This window comes from Bison bison, unplaced genomic scaffold, assembly GCF_000754665.1.
Source record: "Bison bison bison isolate TAMUID 2011002044 unplaced genomic scaffold, Bison_UMD1.0 scf7180017864345, whole genome shotgun sequence".
Lineage (NCBI taxonomy): Eukaryota > Metazoa > Chordata > Mammalia > Artiodactyla > Bovidae > Bison > Bison bison.
The window spans coordinates 3725984-3749043 of NW_011494917.1; the positions used below are offsets into that span (position 1 = coordinate 3725984).

At 40.4% G+C, this 23060-nt stretch overlaps 1 protein-coding gene across 1 annotated transcript in view; it reads left to right on the forward strand.

The window, feature by feature from the left end:
• COG3 (component of oligomeric golgi complex 3) overlaps positions 1 to 23060 on the forward strand; it is a 61725-nt gene that overhangs the window by 35970 nt on the left and 2695 nt on the right. Inside the window, exons 17-23 of the mRNA XM_010854627.1 lie at positions 1322 to 1411; positions 4643 to 4763; positions 7177 to 7265; positions 7375 to 7509; positions 13478 to 13553; positions 18312 to 18439; positions 19388 to 19486. Coding sequence (XP_010852929.1) covers positions 1322 to 1411; positions 4643 to 4763; positions 7177 to 7265; positions 7375 to 7509; positions 13478 to 13553; positions 18312 to 18439; positions 19388 to 19486 — 738 coding nt within the window. The remainder of the gene's footprint in view (positions 1 to 1321; positions 1412 to 4642; positions 4764 to 7176; positions 7266 to 7374; positions 7510 to 13477; positions 13554 to 18311; positions 18440 to 19387; positions 19487 to 23060) is intronic.

Genomic DNA, 23060 nt, shown 5'->3' on the forward strand with positions numbered 1-23060 from the left:
CGATGCTTCCTAAAGCCCACTTGACTTTGCATTCCAGGATGTCTGGCTCTAAGTGAGTGATCACACCATCGTGATTATCTGGGTCATGAAGATCTTTTTTGTACAGTTCTTCTGTGTATTCTTGCCACCTCTTCTTAATATCTTCTGCTTCTGTTAGGTCCATACCATTTCTGTCCTTTATTGAGCCCATCTTTGCATGAAATGTTCCCTTGGTATCTCGAATTTTCTTGAAGAGATCTCTAGTCTTTCCCATTCTATTGTTTTCCTCTATTTCTTTGCATTGATCACTGAGGAAAGCTTTCTTATCTCACCTTGCTATTCTTTGGAACTCTGCATTCAAATGGGTATATCTTGACCTAGCAAGAGAGAGCCTTAATCTTGTCTCACTGTGCAGTAGCCTCATGAGAAACAGAAGAGAAGGTAGCAGTACAAATAGAGAATAAATCATCACGCACGAGACAAGAGACCAGGATGGTGGCCTAGTAATAAATATTTTGCTCATACACATCCTTATCAGTTCCGTTTCAGGTGGAGTAGAGGCAGAGAGAAAGCAGGGGGGCTGACAGGAATCTGTGCACACACCACACCTCTGGGAAGATACAGCAGTGGCAGAATTAAATTAATCCTACTTCACCTTCTGTTTTGTAACCTGATTTTGTTTTTAATTAATTATATTCTTGTACAAGAATTTTATCACTTCCTGTTCAGCATCCTTTGATTTCATGTACAATGTTCCATAATTTAGATTTACTAGTATTTTGTCAGCTGCTTATCATTGAACATTTATTTCCAGATTTTTTTTTTCTGCTTTAAATAGTATTATGAAAAGAGCCATAAGTATGAATCTTAGAATACAGTACTGATATTACTTGGGATACGTTTTTAGAAGTGGATTTACTGAGGCTTTGTTTTAAAGTTGGTTTTGTATGTTTAAAAAACAGCCTATATCATGAGATCGCACTGGAGTGAGAGCTTCCCAGGCTCAGGTCACATCTGCCTTGTGCACCTGCCACTGTGCTTCCAGGACCAGCACAGAGCCCGGCACGAAATAGGTGCTCAGGAAATAATGTTGGATGGTCACGTGAGAGTTTCAAGAGGTGCAGATTAGGAAATTGTGCTGGTCTGGAAAGCTTGTGTGGCAATAGGAAAGTCTGGGAGGAGTATCTGTTCAGTTCAGTTGCTCAGTCGTGTCTGACCCTTTGCAATTGGTAGTAATAAATTAATTCATCAGATGAGGGCAAGCAAGCTGTACTCACAGCCTACAAATTTCTTTTGCTTTGTTTGAAGTGCTACAGGGGATGTTTCTCTTTTGTTTCACCAGAGGGCAGTGTTCCAAGGACTATCACAGGAAGCCTTGTCGGCCTGCATTCAGTCACTGCTTGGAGCATCAGAGTCCATCAGCAAAAACAAGGTTTGATGAAGTGTTACATGAAATCTGATCATCTATAATACTATTGTGGAATGCAACGTTTATATACAGGCACAGAAATTTAAAGCCATTTTGGCAGTAGCATTTACTTTTTTAATGTGATTTAATTTTGAGGCCCTTTGAGAGGAGGTAGTACTTCATTTTAGTGCTGAAGACTACGCTATATAAGAGAGTGCCAGCTTTGCTGAAGTACCAAAGATGATACTTAGGTTATCAGTTCTGTGGGATAAAGGTTTCTTGTTCTAGCCTTAGTAGCAGGAAGGTACTGGACTGCTCTTACCCTGTAATACCGAAACTGTTCTCAAGAAATCGTAGCAATCTGTCATCGTCCCTACAATGACATTCCAAATAGTTGAATGGCCTCACTTGGAGGAATCAGTCAGTCAGTTTGGAAGATAAGACTTGTGGCCCATGGGATTATGTGACTAGAAGGAGTTGACATGACTTTGTAACTTACACTTTTTATTCAAGAAGAAGGGATCTGGTGCTGACGGCTGTTGGCATGTGCTTCTCCCACAACCCCTGAGATTTTTTTTTTCCAGAAAGTATGGTTCAGGATGCTGCTCTGTTTAACTCTCCACCTAAAATACCTATTGCTTACCAACAGGGAGGAAGCTATGGGACTGTTTCCAGCCGAAATTTCATAGCTCGTGGGAGTTTTCAGACTTTGTGAACCTTTCTAGACTTCCAGATTTATAAACTTGGTTTCTAACTTCAAGGTTTTAGATAAACTAAAAACAGAAACCTCCTCATGGAAGAATGTGGGATCCTAGACAAGCTGGAAAAAGCTCTGCCTTTGTGACCACTGTATGTTCCCATTCATGGGATTGAGAATTGAAGGGAAATTCTGACACGGGAACTAGAAGAGAATGGAAAGTTAAGTTATAGACAGGCAGGTTGAAATTTAAAACATATTTCCCAGCCTGAGCTTTCATGTTCTTTTGTTATAGAGGGAATTAGGAAACACGTCTAACACTAGACACGTGTTTAAGTAAATTGTGGTATATTCCATACAGTGGAATACACAGATGTTAAATTCCAGAAAAGGGAGTGACAAAATTTAACGTAAATATGTTAAGGTAAAGAGAAGGCGCAGGATACGACGCAGATGATAACTATGTGATTAATACATTCACTGAAGAAAGTAGTGATGGAAGGTTGGGGTGACTGCAGATGACTCTTGTTTCTTCTCACACTTGTCTGTATTTTCCACAGTTTATGCAGTGAGCATGTATTTCTTAGATTATCAGAGGGAAAACGATGTAATTTAAAAAATTCATGTGCTTATATCCTCTTATATCTCTGTCCTCATTTTAAAGGGAAGAATGAAAACCCTTTTTTTTCATTATTCGGCCTTCCCCCCACACAACCTGTAAGGCCATCCTCACATAAGGCCATTGTCTAATGGCATAAGGCCATTCCTGCATATCGTAAGTGCTTAAATATATATGAGGAGACCTTCAATTTAGTAAGAATTAGCCGATTTATTTTCACAACTAAGTTAGTGTGCTTTTCATCTTTCAACTTTTGGAAAAGTGATCAATGAAAATGGCTTAATGTGTTGAGACTTTCTTAAGGAAAGAAATTTTCTTCCATACTTAAATTGAGCACCTAGTGTATCAGTACACTAACACGATACTATTTGCTGAATCACAGTAGCTTCAGCAAAGTAAATCCAATCTATATGGTACTGTTTTCTCCTTTGGAGCTGTTAGTTCTTTTGAAAACAGAGCAATTATTCAAAGTGGGTAGCATTTCCTACTTATCCAGAGTGCAGAGTGAGTTTCCATCAGGTAAATCATACACACTGATTTGTGTCTGTTCAGGAGGGTGGGAAGGAGAGAGAGAACAGAGAGCAGTCACTTTAATAACCTCCTTAAAGCTTATACAGTGCACCTTGTTTTACTGTGCTTTGCTTTATTTTGCTTCACAGATAACTGTGGGGTTTTGTTTCTGTGTTTTTTTACAAACTGAAGATTTGTGGCAACCCTGCGTCAAACACATCTGTTGGCACCATGTTCCCAACAGCATTTGCTCACTTAGTGTGTTTGTATCACATTTTGGCAGTTCAGTGTTTCAAACTTTTTCATTATTATATTTGTTGTGGTGATCGGTGATCAGGGATCTTTGTTATTACTATTGACTTGCTGTAGGCTCAAATGATGGTTATTTAAAAATACTTGATTGCTAAAGATGGTTAATATTTTTAGCAATAAGTATTTTAAAATTAAGGTATGTACTTTGTTTCTTTAAACATAATCCTGTTGGCCACATAATAGTTTGGTGTAAATGTAACCAAAAAATTTGTGTGACTCGCTTTGTTGCGGTAATCACTTTATTGCAGTGGTCTGGAACCAAACCCTGTGTGTCTCCAAGGTATGCCTGTATTAGTTACTGAAAGACATTATTCTTTTCCTAATGCAGAATAAGTTGATTAAAAATATTTTCAAAGTAAGTCTGCCTTGGGTAGCAGCAAGAAGGAGCAAACATATCCTTGCTCTTCTTAATATACAGACTCTTCTGAAATGAGAGCTGTGGTGATTCACTATTTTGGGAACTGGGTCAGAGCTTTGAGAACTGAGCTTGAATCACAAAACTCTTGAAGATGTGTCCTGAGAGGGTAAAAGGAAATGCGGGAGTGTCTGCACTTCCTGTGTGGGGTGTAGGTAGTCCGTTCTCCATTGCTGGCAGGGTAATCCAAAATGACCATCCCAAATCTTTTTACATTTGGAGGCTCCTTTGTACTTTTATATAAATACCAATATTTCTGATATTCTGAATATTGAAACTACTTTGACCAAACAGTGAAAGCTATGTTACTGAGAGAAACTAGGAAGCTGTGAGAGATGGAACTCTGCTTCCTGTGCTGTGCTGATCTTGGGCCATATCATCTTTTTTCTTTCTGCACCAGGTTAGAATAGACTTGACTTTTGTTTCTAACTGTGTTGTTACGACCTTTTGTCTGGTTTACTTTCTTGGGTTTGCTAAGTAGAGTAGATGATAGTAAAAGTTTGAAGTAAGATTTTTCCAGATAGTTTCAGCCTGAAAATATGGTTGAGTTCATCGCACAACAGAGGAGTATTGGTACCATGTAGTTATGCTAAAGGCAAGTGACCTAGATAGATTAATGTTGAATTAGTAGCAAACGTGTTATATGTATTTCTATTTTTACTTAATCTGTGATAATATCCATTTTTCTGTCTTACAATTTAGACTCAGATTGATGGACAACTTTTCTTAATAAAGCACCTTTTGATTCTTCGTGAACAAATCGCTCCATTTCACACTGAATTCACCATTAAGGAAATTTCCCTGGACCTCAAGAAAACTAGAGGTACTTCATTGCCCTGGCTGGCACAGTTGGGTGTGTTTGACCCATCCAAGTGTGACAGCACAGGTTTATGGGTTTATTTTATGTTCATCTGCAATTTTTTATTTTGCATGCTGTGCTTGCTGAGCATGTTGCTTGTTCATACTAAGCTAAGCTGACAACATCCCAATTATATCTAATTTGCTGTGTTTTCTTTATGGAGAGAACTATATTTGAGCATTTCAACTTGCAGTGGAGTATAACTTCTCTTAGACTCTGCCACATATTACCATAACCAGTTAAAAAATGAAAGATCATTGTAATAACTACTTAAGAGTGTCAGCTAACTGGAATGATTTTAGACATTGAGTTGGGTTTGTCAATTCATAGAAACTCAGGAAGCCAGCTGGGTAAAATCAGAAGAGTGAGTCAGGTTCTGTTCCTGGTCCATCATTTCCTGGTTCTTGTGATTTTAAACATGTGTTTTAGCTTCCGTACCTTGTGTAAAATGAGCAGAATTAACCCATCATGATGCTTTCACCAGATTATCAAGATCATTAAGAGTGAAAATGAATGAAAATATATATTAAAGTGTTTTTGTAAGTTTAAGGTGCTTAAATAAACTTAAGTTGTATTATTAAATCAGCTGGTTAAGTAATCGCATCAATAGAATCTTGAATTGGTAATAGACATTGAATAATCTTGAGATAGGTGCTTCATCCATACTAATGATTTGTTTCTGACTGAATTAGCAAGTGATGATTTCTAAAAGATTACAGTAGTTATTTTTTAAGATGCTGATCTTGAACAGTTAAAGGATATACCCTCAATTTCCATCTCCCTTACTTACAAATTTATCTAAACTTTATCTTTTCTTAACCATTTCCAAGAGAATTAAGCTCTAATGCCTTAAGCCATCCATTTATGAAATGAATGGATTTCTCCCTTGTGCATTGGGAGAATTGAGAAAATTCATAGCCATTCAGATTACTTTTTGTATTCCATGGTTTAGAGAGTCTCCAAATATAGGATTTCCAAGAGGAACAAGTTACTTTCCTAATGACTTCTTATAAAATAGTGGACTTGCTGTAACATCACTTGGAATCAAAGTGAGTCATATTAAAACAGCTTATTCTTTTTCTTTTCCTAATGCACTTTCCTTTTCACCATAGAGAATACCTTTTGGTTCTGGTGGAATCTGGATAGTAAGCCTGTATGTTATTCATCTGCTTTGTAAGGTTTTTTCTTTTTATAACAGCAGCCAGATTTCCTGACTTTGGCCTTTATAGAATGCATCATTTTTAAGTTGATTTCCTCCTTTCCTTTCAGTGTGACATGTGGGAATAGCACCCTAACCTTGAGGAATGCCAGGCACTGATTGTCCTTATTTTATTCAAAGGATGAGGTGAAGCAGGACTGATCTATTTTCTTTCATATTTTTTCTAATTCATAACCTGTTGCTGCTTCGTTCTACTATAGATCCACTGAGGTGTGAGAAAATGAAGTATTAATTTTGGCAAATTTTGGTTTAAAATATGTTTTCCCTACAACATAATGAAGGTTCTGTAATCCTGCTGTATGATCACCTACAGTTTTTCAGGTTTCCTGTAGAAAGGACAGAAGAAATGAAGAGTCATTTACTAAAGAATACTGAATTCAGAATACTGAATCTGATAGGGGATTTGTTTTCAGTTAAATCAGTTCACAGTCGAGGCAGGAAGTACAGTGTGGTGTGTGTATGTACTTTTAAATCCAGGCTAGAAGCACTTCGTGCTGTGCTTTCTCCAGCCTGGCAAGGCAAAGCAAAGTAATGGGCTTTTCTGACTATCACTTAATACTTGCTGTCTGTACTTTTAAGCCTGTTAACCTCTCACTACTAACGTTATATCTTATTGCATTTGAACATCAATGAGACCTGTTAGTACTTTGCACAGATTCTAGTTAGTCTGGAGGTTAAGGGGTAAATATGTCCTTTTGGTGTTTTTTTTTTTTTTCTTTTTTTCTGGCTGACATATTAATTTATTCTCTCTGCTTTGAATGAATAAATTTCTATGCCAGCCAGATCTTAAAAAAAAGAAGCTGGGTAAGTATATGAATTTTTTTTTTTTTTTTAAAGAAAATCTTATTTAGCATCATTAAAGTAAAGCTGTGAAATTGTAAGGTGTTAATTACCATTTATCCTTTTTTCTTTGTTCCTAAAAATAAACAATTGTGGTTAATAGCCATTTTGCAATTCTGAGTTCTAGAAAATAATTATGCGTGAGTACTGTAGCCATCACGGGCACTGACCTCACCCGCTCATGGAGGTGACTTGGAAATGAAAGTGCTTTTGCTCTGTGGTGATAGAGAACAAGTGTATGTTTACACGCTAAAATAGTTACGTGACTTCTCTGTTGAAACTGTACATGTTCACTGGATGAGTAATTTTGTTCCACAGATGCAGCATTTAAAATCCTGAATCCTATGACTGTTCCAAGATTTTTTAGGCTGAATAGCAACAATGCCTTGATAGAGTTCTTGTTGGAGGTGAGAAGGAGTCTGTTTCCTTGGTGGTGGGAGAGAAACGACATTCTTTGCATGTCTGGTAATTTCTAGGCACATAAAAACAGGAGGAAATTGTTATCTTCTTTTTAAGGGTACTCCTGAGATAAGAGAACATTACCTCGACTCTAAAAAAGACGTAGACCGCCACCTGAAGTCAGCCTGTGAGCAGTTTATTCAGCAGCAGACCAGGCTGTTCATAGAGCCGCTGGAGGAGTTCCTGACAAAGGTACAGACCTTGCTGCATGCTTGGGAAAGTAACTTTGAATTCTTCCCTAGATTGCAGTTTGAATTGCCTTCTTGTGAAATCCTTGGCAGAAGGAAATAGTAAACCGAGGTCTTAACAATCCTAAGAAATCACCGTGTTTCCTCTTATGGAAGCTTTTTGGTTTGGACTTTTAGGTAGGCATTCAGAATTCTTCAGTTTTAAAAGAAGGTGTGAGTATTGGAAATCTAGTTAGAGCAGGCTCTGGTTAGCTCTGTTCTTCACAGTGTAGATGTCTGCATGTGCTCTGGGACTCTCGCTTAGATTAGGACCTTCATGGCAGTAGTCCCAGACCTATGTATGAGGGTTTCTCATTACCTAAATGAGTTATTTTCCTCTTGTTTTACATGCTGTTCCTACCTTTCATTTTGTATGGGTAATTGAGAATTGAAGATTCTAAATCATTGCATTGTTAATCACCAGATATATAGATTTACAATAATCTGTCTATCTCTCTGTCTCCCAGCTAAAATCCATAAACTGGCAAATGCCAGCAAAGAAAAAAATCAGATCATGGCAGTTTTGACTTTCTTTTTTCCATAATTGTTTTTTAAAAATCTAAGTTTTGTTGCTAAGGACTTACCTTGTAAAGATGTTTAAAAAGTCTTGAAATTAATTTATTAATCTCTACTATCTGTCCAGACTTGAATTTGCGGACATTTAAAAAAAAAAAAAATGACAGCCTTTCCTCTCAAATTTGCTTACCTAAGTCTTAAATGGGGAGACAGGGTATGTCTATGAAATGACAGGAGGCAGCTCAGGAGATTGTTCGTTGGTAACGTGTTGCTGGGTCCCGTGATAAAGACAGAAGATACTAGTTTTTAAAAATAAGAAATGATACCAAAAAAAGCAAATATAGAAATGGTAAACTATTTTTTTATGATTGGGGTATATTACTTGTTTGGTGGATTTTAGCCTGTTCAAGAATTTGGAATGTGTGCTTTTTTTTCTCACTACATAAATTTAAAAGGAGTGTGGTGTAAATGTTTTCTACCAGCTTTTGATTTTTAAAAAATGGTGCTAGTATTGATATTTTGTAAGTTACAAATAAGTCATCATAGTTTTTACTAAAACTGCCCTCGTGGACAACTAGTTTGTAGATTGTAGTATGTGTTTTGGGAGAGCACCCACATTAATACTGGTGGGAAATGCTAGAGATGAATATTTTACAGTAACAGAGCAGCAGAACGAATCTTCTGATGTAAGCAAGTTGGTTATAATGAAATCTTGGCTTAAAGGGTTTTTTCCTAGAAAAACAGAGTTTTCCTAGAAGTCAAAAGAGTGAAAATTTACTGATGGCAGTTGTCCAAGTTGACCTGAGTATAAGTTTGGTATGTTTGATATGTGCTAAGTCGCTTCAATTGTGTCCGACTCTCTGCGACCCTATGGACTGTAGCCCGCCAGGCTCCTCTGTCCATGGGATTCTCCAGGCAAGAATACTGGGGTGGGTTGCCATGCCCTCCTCCAGGGGGTCTTCCTGACCCAGGGATTGAACCCACAGCTGTTACATCTCCTACTTTGACAGGCTGGTTCTTTACCACTAGTGCCACCTGGGAATCTGGTTTAACTGTGCATTTTGGAAGATTCTGGACACTGAACATTCTTTAAAATTGAGACATTTAGGTAGAAAATATGTATCCAAGTCTGAATCATAGCATAGCTCTGCCTGGACATGCCACACACTGCAGCAGGGACCCCGTGCAGCTGGTCATGCAGCTCTGTTCGTACTCCTCTCACTGTGGGACGTGGGAGGCAGAGGTCTCCCTCACTCCCGCCACCAGCTCAGTCTGTGTTGCCCTTCCTCGGTTCATTCGCAGTTGTCTCGATTTTCCTTTTACAACCCTGGTCCCTCAGTGTTCCTCACTGTTCAGTGAGACTCTTTAGTAGATACTTCAACTCAGAGGACCCAGCATCCCTTCTACGTTATCTTATTCCAAATTGGAGAAGACTCTGATGCTGGTAAGATTGAGGACAGGAGGAGAAGGGGTGACAGAGGATGAGATGGTTGGATGGTATCATTGACTCAGTGGACATAAGACTGAGCAAACTCCGGGAGGTGGTGAAGGACTGGGAAGCCTGGCGAGCTGCAGTCTATGGGGTTGCAAAGCGTCTATGGGGTCGCAGAGAGTCAGACGTGTTCACATGTGACTGAACAACTAAAAAACAACAAATTCCAAATCTAGGTTTCTTCCCTTGTCCTCTTGGCATAGAGTGGGTCAAAGGCGAAGATATACACACACAGGCGACTCACATGCACTGTACACACTGGAGTTCATGCAGACGCTTGCGATCATTTAAGACATTGTTTCCTAGAATTTGTGGACCAAACATTTTTCACGTCTCACCAAGTCAGCATTACTAGTACTCTGAATAGCAGAGACAGAGTAAATGATTTTAAAACTTATAAGGATTTTCTTTGAAGGTAATTCTGCAGGTGCAGAATCTTACACCCCTTTTATTATAATTGCCATTGTAAAGCAGGCGGTTCTTGTGCCTTGATAAATGACTCCAAGAAAAACAGTACTCGTCGATGTAGAAAGGAAACAGTATTTCACCTTTCATTTGGATGTATGCTTGTAGGTCTCAGTATTTACTATTTGGATGTAAGCCTCATTAGCAAAATGTCCTCAGCTTGTTTCTGAGTTTGGATTGATTTTAAAAATATATATGGATTTGCCATAAAACAAACTGTGAGAGTCTGTAGAAAACATTTTTAGGTTGTCAGAAGATTTTATTTTTTTGGACCTGAAGACTCCAGGTGTGATTCCGATCCCCTTCACCTGTTGTAAATTGGCTTTATTGTATACGTAGCTCTTTGCTTGAGCTCTCTTTGTTGAGGTGCTTTGTTTTCATTAACTCTCCTTACATCCCCTCTACCTAGAGTAGGTAAATCATCTTCATTTCAGACTGAGAAACAACGTTAGCAGTGTGACCCATTACACATGAGATGAACATTTCTATGGCGTTTTTAATCTATCTGTTGTAAACATCCTTCCTGATTTTTTTGGGGTCACAATTAATAAAATTTTATTTTATAAAATAATGAAATTTCTTGAGAATGATAAAGTTCTAGAAGAACTTTGCCTTGTTTTCTGCTCCTTGAAACATAGCCTTTTCTCTCAGCATCATTTGAATGGTCCTGGGGAGTGCAGTGGGCTACCCTGGAGGTCAGTCAGTAGAGAATCTGCCTGCAGTGTAGGAGACTGCCTGCAATTCAGAAGACCTGGGTTTGATCCCTGGGTCGGAAAGATCCCCTGGAGAAGGAAATGGCAACCCACTCCAGTATTCTTGCCTGGGAAATCCCATGGATAGAGGATCCTAGTGGGCTACAGTCCATTGGGTCGCAAAGAGTCAGACATAAGTGAGCAACTGAGCATGCATGCAGGGAGTGTAAAACTGTTTTCCAAGTGTTGAGGGGTAGAGGTTCATACAGAAACTTTTGGGTCAGATATTTTCCAAAACTAAAACACTGTCCATACTTTTTCATTGTTCTCAAATTTCATCATATTGAATATTGTTTGAAGCTGACTCCTAAGTAGGGCTTGGGGTAGTCATGAGAGCAGTCGAGAGAGCACAGCATTTCGAGGCAAGGGCGCTGAGCTGCCAACCGCATTCTGCACCTTGTGACCGAGATGGGTGCATGTGCTCAGCTTCTCCAAGCCTTGTTTCTGATCCCTACAGAAGAGTGCTGTTGTATCCCTCCTTCTTACTTACAGTTGGTACAAGGACTCTGGTGGCTCAGATGATAAAAAATCTGCCTACAATGCTGGAGACCCGGGTTTGATCCCTGTGTCAGTTTGGGAAGGGAAAGGCTACCCCCTCCAGTATTCTTGCCTGGAGAATCGCGTGGACAGAGGAGCCTGGCCGGGCTACAGTCCGTGGGGTCGCAGAGTCAGACACGACTGAGCAGCTTTCATTGTACTCTATATATGTCACTATATATATCAGGACCAGAAGATCAAAAAGAGCAAAGTACTTTCTAAGTACTTGCAGAAATGTTAGTTTATGTGACAAATATGAAGTGAAGATTTTGCTTTTGCAAAAAAATCTGAATGAAAGTATTTTATAGGAAGTATAATTTCAAAGTTTATAGCTAAGCTAAAAAGTGTTTCCCATGGTAGGACCAGTTTATGCTAAAAACTCAGACTTATGTTAGCAGATTTCATTTCCTCTCAAGCAATTTGCTAAAGTATTGCAAGTTTACTCTTAATGTTCCCTCTTAAGTATCATTAATTTCCTCAGTAACAGTATAAATTAAATTTTTTTCTGACATAATGTTGTAATAGAATTTGACCTATAAGTTTCATTTCTGTTCTTAAGGTGTTATAACCTAATGGGAAATCAAGATGGATATGATGTAAACATGAAGATGTGTACAGCAGTGTCATTATGAGACAGTGGGCCTGTCTTCATCCTGTGGGGTTTTAAAAAAGATGCGGCTATTGGGGAAACTGAGGAAAATGCTCCTTGAGGTCTAACTTAAAGACAAGTATTGGGTTGGCCATAAAGTTCATTCAGGTTTTTCCATAAGATGTTAATGGGAAAACCGAAACGAACTTTATGGCCAACCTAATTAATTATCTAGATAGTAAATAGAGGTGAATATACCAGTCTGTATTTGCTTTTAATATAAAAATAGTTCTGTGTAGTGTATGTCGTTATGAAATTGGTTAAATTCTGGAACAGGCAGTGGACCAACAGGCAGGCGTTACTAGTGAAGTGTAACAGTTGGATACAGAAGAATGTTCAGTCAGGACTTAGATTTAAGTGGGAAAAAAACAGTTCAGAGCACTGTGTTCCTGCTTTTGTAAGTGTAGACGCATTAGTATGTTTCTATTTACGTTGGGAAATACTGGGGATAATATACACTAAACATGAGCATGTTTTTCTTTTAGCATTGTCTGATCCCTAGACAGTGACTCACTTTTAAAAGCAGCGTTTCACAGTAAACATAAAGCCATATAGAGGAATTGAGTGACAGTGGAAAGGGGCGATTTTATACACGTGACAGCATGAGCAAGGACCTAGAAGTAGATTCGGGAATGTGAACTTGGTACGCCTTGGTACCAAGAGGGCTCGAGAGGCCTGGGTTAACGTTATATCCTGTCTGTGCTCATTCTCTGCCTGCATATTTATGTGGCCTTCTTTATGAGAAATCGAAAGAGCTGGTGTTGAAGTCTTTCTAATGAGACTGTCTATTGAGGCCAGGGTGATGGCCTGGACCTTTGGCACCTAGCAGTCCATTTCTAAAAAGATGTTTTATGAATTTCTGTCTTTCACACTCCCCAGCTCCACCTTAGCCCCACTGTGGTCTGCCATCTTAAGAACATTCTTGTCCAAAATGCATGGTTTTGCTTCTCTGCACTGGTGCTGAGGAATGAGGAGAGAAGTGACTAGAGGGTGGGCATCCACTTCCATCCCTCTCACACTGGTTGGTCAAGGGTGCTTTTTGATGCTATCTGAAAACTTTTTTTTTTTTTAAATAACATTCTCTCTGCCTATAATGAAGGAAAGGACCCTATAGATATATAAAGGGGATTTTGTCCGGCTCCTGTGACATTTTTCTGATAACATAGGAAAATAATTTAAAGTTAACCTAACAGTCCACTTAAAGAGAGATCTGTTTTGTGTTGATGTTTCTCTCAGTCTTCATTCTTGTCTTCCTGAAATGTTTCAGGCAGAATGCCTCAGGACATTGGTGTGGTTTTCTTTTTGCAAAACAGTGGTATGCCTTGAAATCACGAAAGAAGTTTTGCTAAAATATTTTATTGGTTGTAAAGGACTATGGGAAATGATTCATTTTCTCTTAGAGCTGTACATTTGGTTATTGTTATTTTCATAGGTTTGAATGGTGTCACATCTTTTGAGAGCAGTTCTAGTTTAATTTGTCATCAGTGAAATGAAACTTTTTTCCTTTTGTCTCCTCTACTAGGTTTCAGCATTAAAAACAATGGCCAGTCAGGGAGGACCTAAATACACGCTGTCTCAGCAGCCTTGGGCACAACCAGGTATCTCGCATTTTACTATTTGGGATTTCCCTGTTAGGATGTCGGTTAATTTGCATTTATATAGTCATGCTCTGACAGCTTGGAGTTGGTTTCCTACTCCTGCTGTGGTTTAGGTTAATGCAAGATCCAGTTTGGAGTTGACAGGTCTTAATTGAGCCAACACTACTTGTATTTCAACAAGCATTCCAAGTCAAAGGAAGAATTAAAAAAAATACACACACACATATTAAAAAAAAAATACACACGCGCACACCCAGTTAAAAATAAAATATGGCTTAGATGAGAATGCTTTGAGTGCACTAGTTTTTGTATACCTGCTTTTCACTGTCTTAGAACTCGGATGAAAATACAGTGCTTGATAGTATGAAATTAATGGAGAGTATGCTACTGTTTCGAAGTATTATATGAAGAAATATTGGACATTATTACATGTTATACAAGTTACATTCTCTTTCATGTTTTAGAGTGTTTGAAAAAACATTGTAAAAGTTGTTTGGGAGTTGTCAGGCAATGTCATTGATTGGCAGAAATGCTTGAGATGTTTTCCTGTCTTAACTCTTTCCTAAATGTAAATTTTTTTGTGCTAGAAGGTTTTTTCCCTTCTTTGGCATTAGATAGTAGACATTGAAAATCAAGACTAGTTTTTGTGGGTTATTTTTAGTCCATTTTGTGACAGTTTAAGTTGTCATTCAACCAGAATAAATCACTTTGTTAGATTATATATTTCTGGCCGTTCCTTGGCTCATGTTGTGATAGAGATCCTTTGAAAGAGAAGAGCACGATGGCGAAGCAGTCAGTGTTTTAATTATGGGTAAGCTGTGTGCAAGTTGGTAGGAAGCAATTTTCTTATAGTGAGAAAGCCGAAGGATCATTCCATCTTAGCAGTTGTAAAAGATTGACTGTCTATAGACACTTAAACTAGAATCAGGTCTTTAACACGATTGGCTTTCCATAGTGAAAGAATGTATGTCTGTCGGGTACTTATTTCTTTTGGGAAAAAGAATTGAGGCCATTCTGAAATTTTCAGTTATTCTTATTAGTGCCTCAGGTTAGTCTGAAGTTGAAGTAGAACAGAGAAGAGTGAAAGTAGCTCTGTGTCTCTTAGGAAGATTTGCGAAGCATAGAGAATTATCACTTGTATTTGAACGAAAGGCAGGATTTTATGCCAAAAATTTGTCATGGGAACTTTTATAGGTTTGCATTGATTTGTTTTATTTTGCAAATAAACTTTGTGACACACTTTAGTCCTTCGTTCACTGCGGTAGAGACAGTGAGTGGTATACTGGATTTATTATTTTAGACCTTGTGTTGTATATGAGATTGAAGTCTTCGCCATCTTACGAAAGGACAGAGAACATCCTTCGTGTAGTAGTACATTCTGTCAAGAGACAGAAAACCAACCTTTTACAGACAATACTGGCAGTTCTAACTATAGTCAGCCTGGTGGCAACCACTTGTTCTGACCCCTCAGGGTCAGCAGCAGGCTTGTCAATCTGTAACTCAGCACCAGTTCTAGAAGGAATTCTGATTGTCTTTGGATTAACTGGGCTTTTGGCTCAAGGTTTCAGTTACTTGCAGAGCTTATTTAGAAATAGGAGCTGATTTTATTTTGAATGTTAATGTAGATGAAACTCTTGGGTGCAATAAATTTTTCTTAAAATAGGTAGAAACCAACAAATTGGCATAGGCATACTTAGTACAGCTAAGCCTAGGGGCTTGATGTATAATTAATGTATTTTCTTTCTGCTCTGAAAAGATTCTCTTTTGCTCAAAGTAGGGGCTGTCATTTTTCAAGTGGAATCCTAGGAGAAGTCTCAGTGTTGAGTGTGTGGTGCTCTTCAGTAGCACTACCGTTGTCATTAGTAAAGCAGGAGTAGATGAAAGGAAAAGGAAGCCAGCAGGAGGACTAGATGAAATCAGGCTTACTGTTTTTGTCATTTAATCACTTAGTTTCTTTCTGTGTGAGGAGATGCTGGCCAATGTTAGCAGTGATACTTCAGTTTACCTAGTTGTATCTTCCACCCCCGTTGGCCACAGGGAGCTATGGAGTTGCTGTCTCTTGATCTGTAACAGGAGAAACCCACACTGAAATGTCAAAGATTTTTGAGCCTTTGGGGAGGGAGCACCAAGAACAGTCTAGGAACTTGTCGTGGACCCCTGGAACCCAGGGTTAATGTGGTACATGCAGACTTGATCACATTCTTGGGGTCAATTCATGATAAACTCATGAGATTGAGCTATAATTAGGATGCCAGTTTGTTATTTCACTCTGGGAGATATACCTTCTTAAGAACTAGGGTACTTTATTTACTGAGCTCCACATATAACTAGTTGTCCAGGCCTCTGAAAACTGACCAGTGACCCCTCAAGTGTGTTAGTGATGAGAGGGACAGAGCCTATGGAATTTACTGTCTTAAAGGAGTTTTCATCTGTTCATGAAAAACATGCAGTCCTTGGATTGTTGCTTCTTTCTTCTTGTGGGCACAGGCACTTTCTTGCCCTGCTCATCTATGACCCTCCTCAACTGAAAAAGCCTTTAATGTGGTATGAAAGTGGGAATGTGGAGAAGTATAACATTAGAAGTAGTTCTGTTCTCCACCTCTAAACTAGTTCTCGCGGAGGTAACCGCTGTTCACAGCCGCTTCCCGAACATGTGTGTTTTAGCACGTATGGACTTGAAATATGTTACACAAGTAAGATTGTACTACTGTTACTTGAAAAACCTGGGTAACCACTTTTTAGGTAACAAGTTTTAGCTCAACACTCACCAGGTTTCCCTTTTGGTAAGTGTTGAGCTAAAAGACACCAAAAAGGCAAAGATCAGGAGAAGGAAGGAGGTATTACTTGCAGCAAGAAAGAGCACCAGGGATCTTTCCCAGAGCAGCATCTCCCCAGACAGCAAAATTGGGGAAGTTTTAAGCCAAGGGTACACGTATTCATGAAGGGGCTTGAGCAGAGGGGCTTCAGCATTGAACTGGGGCGGTGGTCTACAGAATCTAAGCTTTCATTGATTGAAGTCATGAGGGGCAGCAGCATCATTCCAGCCTCCACCTGGTATGGGTCTTACTTCCTGCAGAACTCAAAGACATGTATCAGATTGTTCTCTGTATCCCTTGAGGACAAAGCTAGTGTTTTGTCACTGAACCGTTGTTTTTTGACTGCTTCTCCTTTGTTCCTGCATCCCCTCACTTCCCCTAAGATCATCCATTACTGAGACCTGTTCAGGGACAAGCATTGTGGCTGGGCTTAGATTACAAAATGACTTAGGACAAAATGGCTTCCCTTATGTCAAGAAAACCATGCTTGGTTCTCTTTTTCCAGCGACCTCCTACCCAATCTGCTTACAAAATATCCCCTCCCTGCCCCTTTTTAAAAAAACAGTTACTCGGTACCTTAGAGCCCCTTCTATATCAGCGTATCCAGCTCTACCCATTTTAAGTAATGGACACATATATCACTAGAGCACAATTTCTTTAATAATTCTGTTAATATTTAAATTACTTTTAGTTTTTCCTTACACTCTTTAATAAACACACATATCTTGGTGGTATTTTGTGAGCATGTCTATAAGGTAAATTTTCAGCAGTACAAACATTAAATATTAAAGAGTATGTGTATTTTCAGTTTTGCTAGAGATTGCCCAGTATCCCGTCCAAGAAGTTGAACCAATTCATACTGTACTCCCATCAACAGTGGATGAAGGGGAATTCCCTGGTGGTCCAGTAGTTAAAATGGGCTTTCCAGGTGGCTCAGTGGTAAAGAACCCACCTACCAATGCAAGAGACACAGATTTGATCCTGGGTTGGGAAGATCCACCCACTCCAGTGTTCTTGCCTAGAGAATCCCACGGACAGAGGCACCTGGTGAGCTACGTGGGGTCACAGAGTTGGACATGACTTAGCAACTAAAGCAGCAGCAGACAGCCGGCAGTTAGGTCTCCACGGTCAGTGCCACATGGCGTGGCCAAAAATAATGGTGCATGAAGGGGGCTGTTTCCCCACCTCCGCCAATCGTGCATGTGCACAATCTTAGTGATTGTAACCAGTCTGAAATATTCCAGTTGTTTTAATAGGCATTTCCTTAATTATGAGTGAGGTCAACCATCTTTGTAATGATTAATCAGTCTTTTCCTTTCTAGCTTTCTAGGTAATTTTCTCTTTTAAGTACTTCATACAGATTACTGCTATTCTTTTCCATTTATACTTCTTTTGAGACACTACATCTGGGCTATTAAGTATTTCAGTTACCATTTTCTGGAATTCTATTCCTTTTCTGATAATATAGTATAAGAACATAACAAATGGATTTTTATTTCCCATTAAATACGTGTGGGCATTTTCTGAATAATCTCATAAGACAGAGAGCGTCTCTTACTGTGAGTCAGTAAGAGTCACAGTGAATAAGTCCATTCATTACGAAGTAATTCTTTCTAGTGTTTCTCTGCAGATGACTTCCAATTTTACCTTACCTCTGATCTCCAAATTCCAAAGGCACCATACTACCGTCCCTGTGAATGTCCTGAGCCGTGCTGGGGGAATTCTTTTCTGTTTAACCTTTGCAGTTAGAATTTTATATATCTAAATACTTAATGAATGTTTATGGGCTTGTGATTAAACTGATAAATAAAAGTGAAAAAAAATTCTTTGAAGAAATAGTCGTCTTTTGCTGTTTTTCTCTCCTTTTATTATCTTCTGAATTAAAATGGAAGTAGTACTTCTGTTTTTATTTGTGATACTAAGGAGGCTAATTTCTTTGCAGCAAAGGTCAGTGACCTTGTGGCAAGTGCCTACAAGACAATAAAAGCAAAGCTGCCCCTGACATTGAGAAGTATGTCCTTGTACCTATCCAACAAGGATACTGAGTTCATCCTGTTTAAACCAGTCAGGGTAAGTTTCATGATGATCTGTTTGAATGTTGGCTGGTCTTTTCAAGTATTCTTGCTTCGTCTAGCATTTTCCTCTTCCTGTAAACATTTGGAAATGTTGATCTACTATTCTAGTGCAGTTGATTAAAAAAAACACTGGGATTCTTGAAAGACTTAACAAAGCTTGCATCTCTCTGATTCTGCCCCTCTTCCCCCCCTAGCCCTCATTTTGTCTTAATTTTTTATGGTTACCTATGGCACAAAGGTAATTTCTGCCAAAAAGTAGAAATTAGTAAATGAGTGAATAAGTAATCAGACCTCTGTGTGAGATGTGGCCCAGCACTTGAGAGAATAGCATCTCAGGAACTATGCCCCATTTTACTGGTGAGTGGAGAAGGAAATGGCAACCCACTTCAGTATTCTTGCCTGGAGAATCCCAGGGACAGAGGAGCCTAGTGGGCTGCTGTCTATGGGGTCACACAGAGTCAGACACGACTGAAGCGACTTAGCAGCAGTAGCAGCAGCAGTGGAAATAAATGGCTTGCAGCGACCCCCAAGGGATTAAACGCCAGAGCAAATTTAGGTCACTGCTTCCAGCTCTGTGTTGAGCTCACATCTTTACCCAAGGCATTGGTTGATTTTTAAAGTACAATTTATGTGTCTGGGAACTTCATTATCTTTTGTGGAAGAAATTGCTGCTGAAGACTCTTATTATTCTCTGGAGGGAACAAAGCTGGCAAGAGTTTAGTTTTTTCCAAGAAATACTATCTGATAAGTCTTATTAGTTAGGTTGTGCTGGTATGTGAAATGTTAAGGACCAGTTACATGTCTTTGGTAATCCCCTGGAAGATACGTCTCCTCCACTTGTTTTGGCAAATAGTAGTATTTAACTTCCTTGGTTCTTCATGTTTAAGGAGGCTGAATCTGTTTTCAGCGACTCGTAATACAATTGCCTTTTCTTCTTTCTAAGAATAATATTCAGCAAGTCTTCCAGAAGTTCCACGTCTTGTTAAAGGAAGAGTTTAGCCCTGAAGATGTTCAAATCATTGCTTGTCCTTCAATGGAACAGGTAGGTAATCCGTGTTACTTTTATAACCTTTTAGTTATCTTACTTGAGTAGATAGGATCTTTTGAGTTACCATATTTTGTTGTAATTTTTAAAATTACAACACATTTGGCAATGGTGTTCAAAGTTTCAGTTGCTTCTTTTTTGTTTTTTGGCCACACTTTGTGGCACATGGGGTCTTAGTTCCCCAACCAGGGATCAAACCTGGCCCCTTGCCATGGAAGCATGGAGTCTTAACCACTGGACCGCCAGGGAAGTCCCCTCAGTTGCTTTTTAATGCTTTCTGATAATTGAAAGTTGCTCTGTTTAAAATAAACTCTTTGTGGAAAACTCAAATAGTGGTATTTAGGTTGCTGCGTAGTTTTGTTTGCAGTATGTATGATAAGAGGCCCATGTTTCAAAGATGTTAGAAAGAGGTCCTCTTTCTCTCTTCTTCCTAAATTAAAAAAACCTGAATAGAGAGCTCAGCCTGTGTTTACTGTCATCATTTATTCAGTTCTGTCGGCAAACTTTTATTGAGTAGAAGTAGACTGGCGCCACAGAGGGTATTTTGTTTATGGTTTTAAGAATCATTGAGGAGTTTAGTGTATGGTAAGGACTAGAGAGGAGAGCAGTAAGGTTGGTGAGCGTCTGATTGGTTTGCGTTGAATCTGCAGGGAGAGAGACTGGAGGCAGTGAGTGTGGTCAGTCTTTGAGGAGTTCTGCTGTGCAGAGAGAGAAGAGATGGGGTGGTAACTGGAGGAGAAGTGGGGTCATTTTTAAATTGAGGTATAATTCATATACCATAAAATTCATCTTTTTAATTCAGAGTTTTTGGTATATCCACTAAGTCCTGGAACCATCACTGCTGTCTAATTTCAGAGCATCTTCATCCCACCCCAGAGAAACCCTTGTCCTTTAGCAGATTCTTCATTCTCCCCTCTGCTGCTGCTGCTGCTAAGTCGCTTCAGTTGTGTCCAACTCTGTGAGACCCCAAAGACGGCAGCCCACCAGGCTCCCCCGTCCCTGGGATTCTCCAGGCAAGAACACTGGAGTGGGTTGCCATTTCCTTCTCCAATGCATGAAAGTGAAAAGTGAAAGTGAAGTCGCTCAGTCATGTCCGACTCTTAGCGACCCCATGGACTGCAGCCTACCAGGCTCCTCCGTCCATGGGATTTTCCAGGCATGAGTACTGGAGTGGGGTGCCATTGCCTTCTCCGCTCCCCTCTTCTACTAATCCACTTTTGTCTCTATGATTCGCCTGGTCTGGGTAGTGCATTAAATGGAATCATGCAATTCATGGCCTTTGAAGACTGGCTTCTTTCTCTTAGCATCATGTTTTCAAGGCTCATCTATGCTGGAGCTTGCATCAGAACTTCATTCTTAACGGCTGTATGAGTTTCTTATCTTTCAAAGATAAGGTGTCTCTGTAGTTCTAGGGTTGTGTACAATCAGGACACTTTTTTATACGTCATCTGAAGTAATTAGGGAGTGGCTGTAGTGGTGCTGTGGAACATGGCAGACGAGGAGCAGGAGGAGCTGAGGGAAAGAGAGGGAGAAGGTGGGAGGAACCCGGGCTATAGGTCCTGGTCGAGTCAGGATTGTGCAGTGGGCGGACAAGAGGGAAGATGAGCTGGAAGATGGTTGTGGGGTCACAGTGTGAGCGGTGACAGTGGGGAGCAGCTGCAGTGAGGGGTTACATGGAGCTGGCAGGTGCCCGCGGCCTGAGGAGCTGATGAGGTTGGCGAAAGAGGAGGGTGTTGGAGGAAAGGAGCGCAGAACTGAGAGGCCTCCACCCTGGAAGGTTAGCTGTCAGGGTGTTGAAATCACCAAGAATACTCGCAGGAGTAGTTTTAGAAAAAAATGATAGCGTTCTGAGACCTGCAAAAAGTGCCCGGCCAGGTGATAGCCGAGGAGTGGTTGGTGGAGGAGTGAAGCGTGGCCTGGTCTGAAAACCAGAGCTGGGGAGAGTGGCGGGAGAGGGAAGGAGAATGGTCCGGGAATGACATTGAGGGGCAGAGGGGACTCCGGTCCTGCCTCCAGACCCGGTGATCGCGGGCAAGCGGAAGAGAAGCAGCCATCACCCGAGAAGGCTGCGAAGGAGGCCTGTCCTGGCGAGGGGAGGGCGCCAGGCTGCCGGCCAGAGGGCTGGGCTGAGAGGTGGAAATGAGCCCCCGAGGGGTGACTCGGGCCTCGGCTGCCTGTGGTGGGTAAAGGTGTGAGGGGAGGAGGGTCTGGCGAGAACACGCAGAGCTCCTGGGTTCCCGCCTGACTCCTGCCCGTGAGGTGCGTGCTTTAGTGTGTGTGGGTGTGTCTGTAAATTCCAGGTTTTACCGTGGTCACCCACACTGTGTGCAACTCAGTTGCTTTGCTCTTCTTCTCTCTTCTGTTGGTGAACCACTGAATTATTCTCACAACAATGAACCAATGGGTTGCAACCAGTAGTTTGAAAAACACTAAGAGAACCCATCCTCCTCACTGTTCCTTGATCCTCTTTCAGAACCGTTTCATTTTCTAGATAATAATAACAGCTGCTATTAGTGACTGCTGATGACCCTATGTGCAAGACAGCAAAAGAGACACAGATGTAAAAAGAGCAGACTTTTGGACTCTGGGAGAAGGAGAGGGTGGGAAGATTTGAGAGAACGGCATTGAAACATACATATTATTATATGTAAAATAGATGACCAGTGCAAGTTTGATGCATGAAGCAGGGCACTCAAAGCCAGTGCACTGGGACAACCCAGAGGGATGGGGAGGGGAGGTAGGTGGAAGGGGGTTCAGGATGGGGGGACACGTGCACCCATGGGTGATTCATGTCAATGGCAAAAACCACCACAATATTGTAATTAGCCTCCAATTAAAATAAATTAAATTTTTTTTTAAAAAAGGAAAGGACAGTTATAGTTGCCAGTAGATCTCATAAATGTGCAATGTGCATACTTAATAGTAAATAAAATGCAAAAAAAAACCCAAAAAAACAAACCCCAAAAACCCTTGCGTGTAGAAGGACGCACTGCCAGGCTCAGTCAGCCGCAGGTCTCTATAGGGCCGGGGTGACAGACCTGCAGAGCTCAGGCTGCGTCCCTGCCGGCGACAGTGGCGACTTCTCTGGTTTCCCGGGGCCGGCTCTGTGTCACGCCCTCCTTTACAGAGGGGGCAGGGGGCTCCCGAATCTGCCGGGCCTGTTCTTGTGCAATGAAGAATCACTTAAAGAATTCCTAGCATACAACTCTCTGCACAGCACACTCTGCATAGAGAAAGATGAAGTTGGTTATTTACAGGGGTCCCCAACCTTTGGGATCTAATGCCTGATGATCTGAGGTGGAAGTGATGTAATAATAATACAAATAAAGTGCACAATAAATATAATTCAAGTGAATCATCCCCAAACTGTCCCCACCCCCAGTCCATGGAAAAATTGTCTTCCACGAAATCAGTCCCTGGTGCCAAGAAGTTTGGGGACCTCTGAGAGCTATTTGCCAACAAAGGTCCATCTAGTCAAGGCTATGGTTTTTCCTGTGGTCATGTATGGATGTGAGAGTTGGACTGTGAAGAGAGCTGAGCGCCGAAGAATTGATGCTTTTGAACTGTGGTG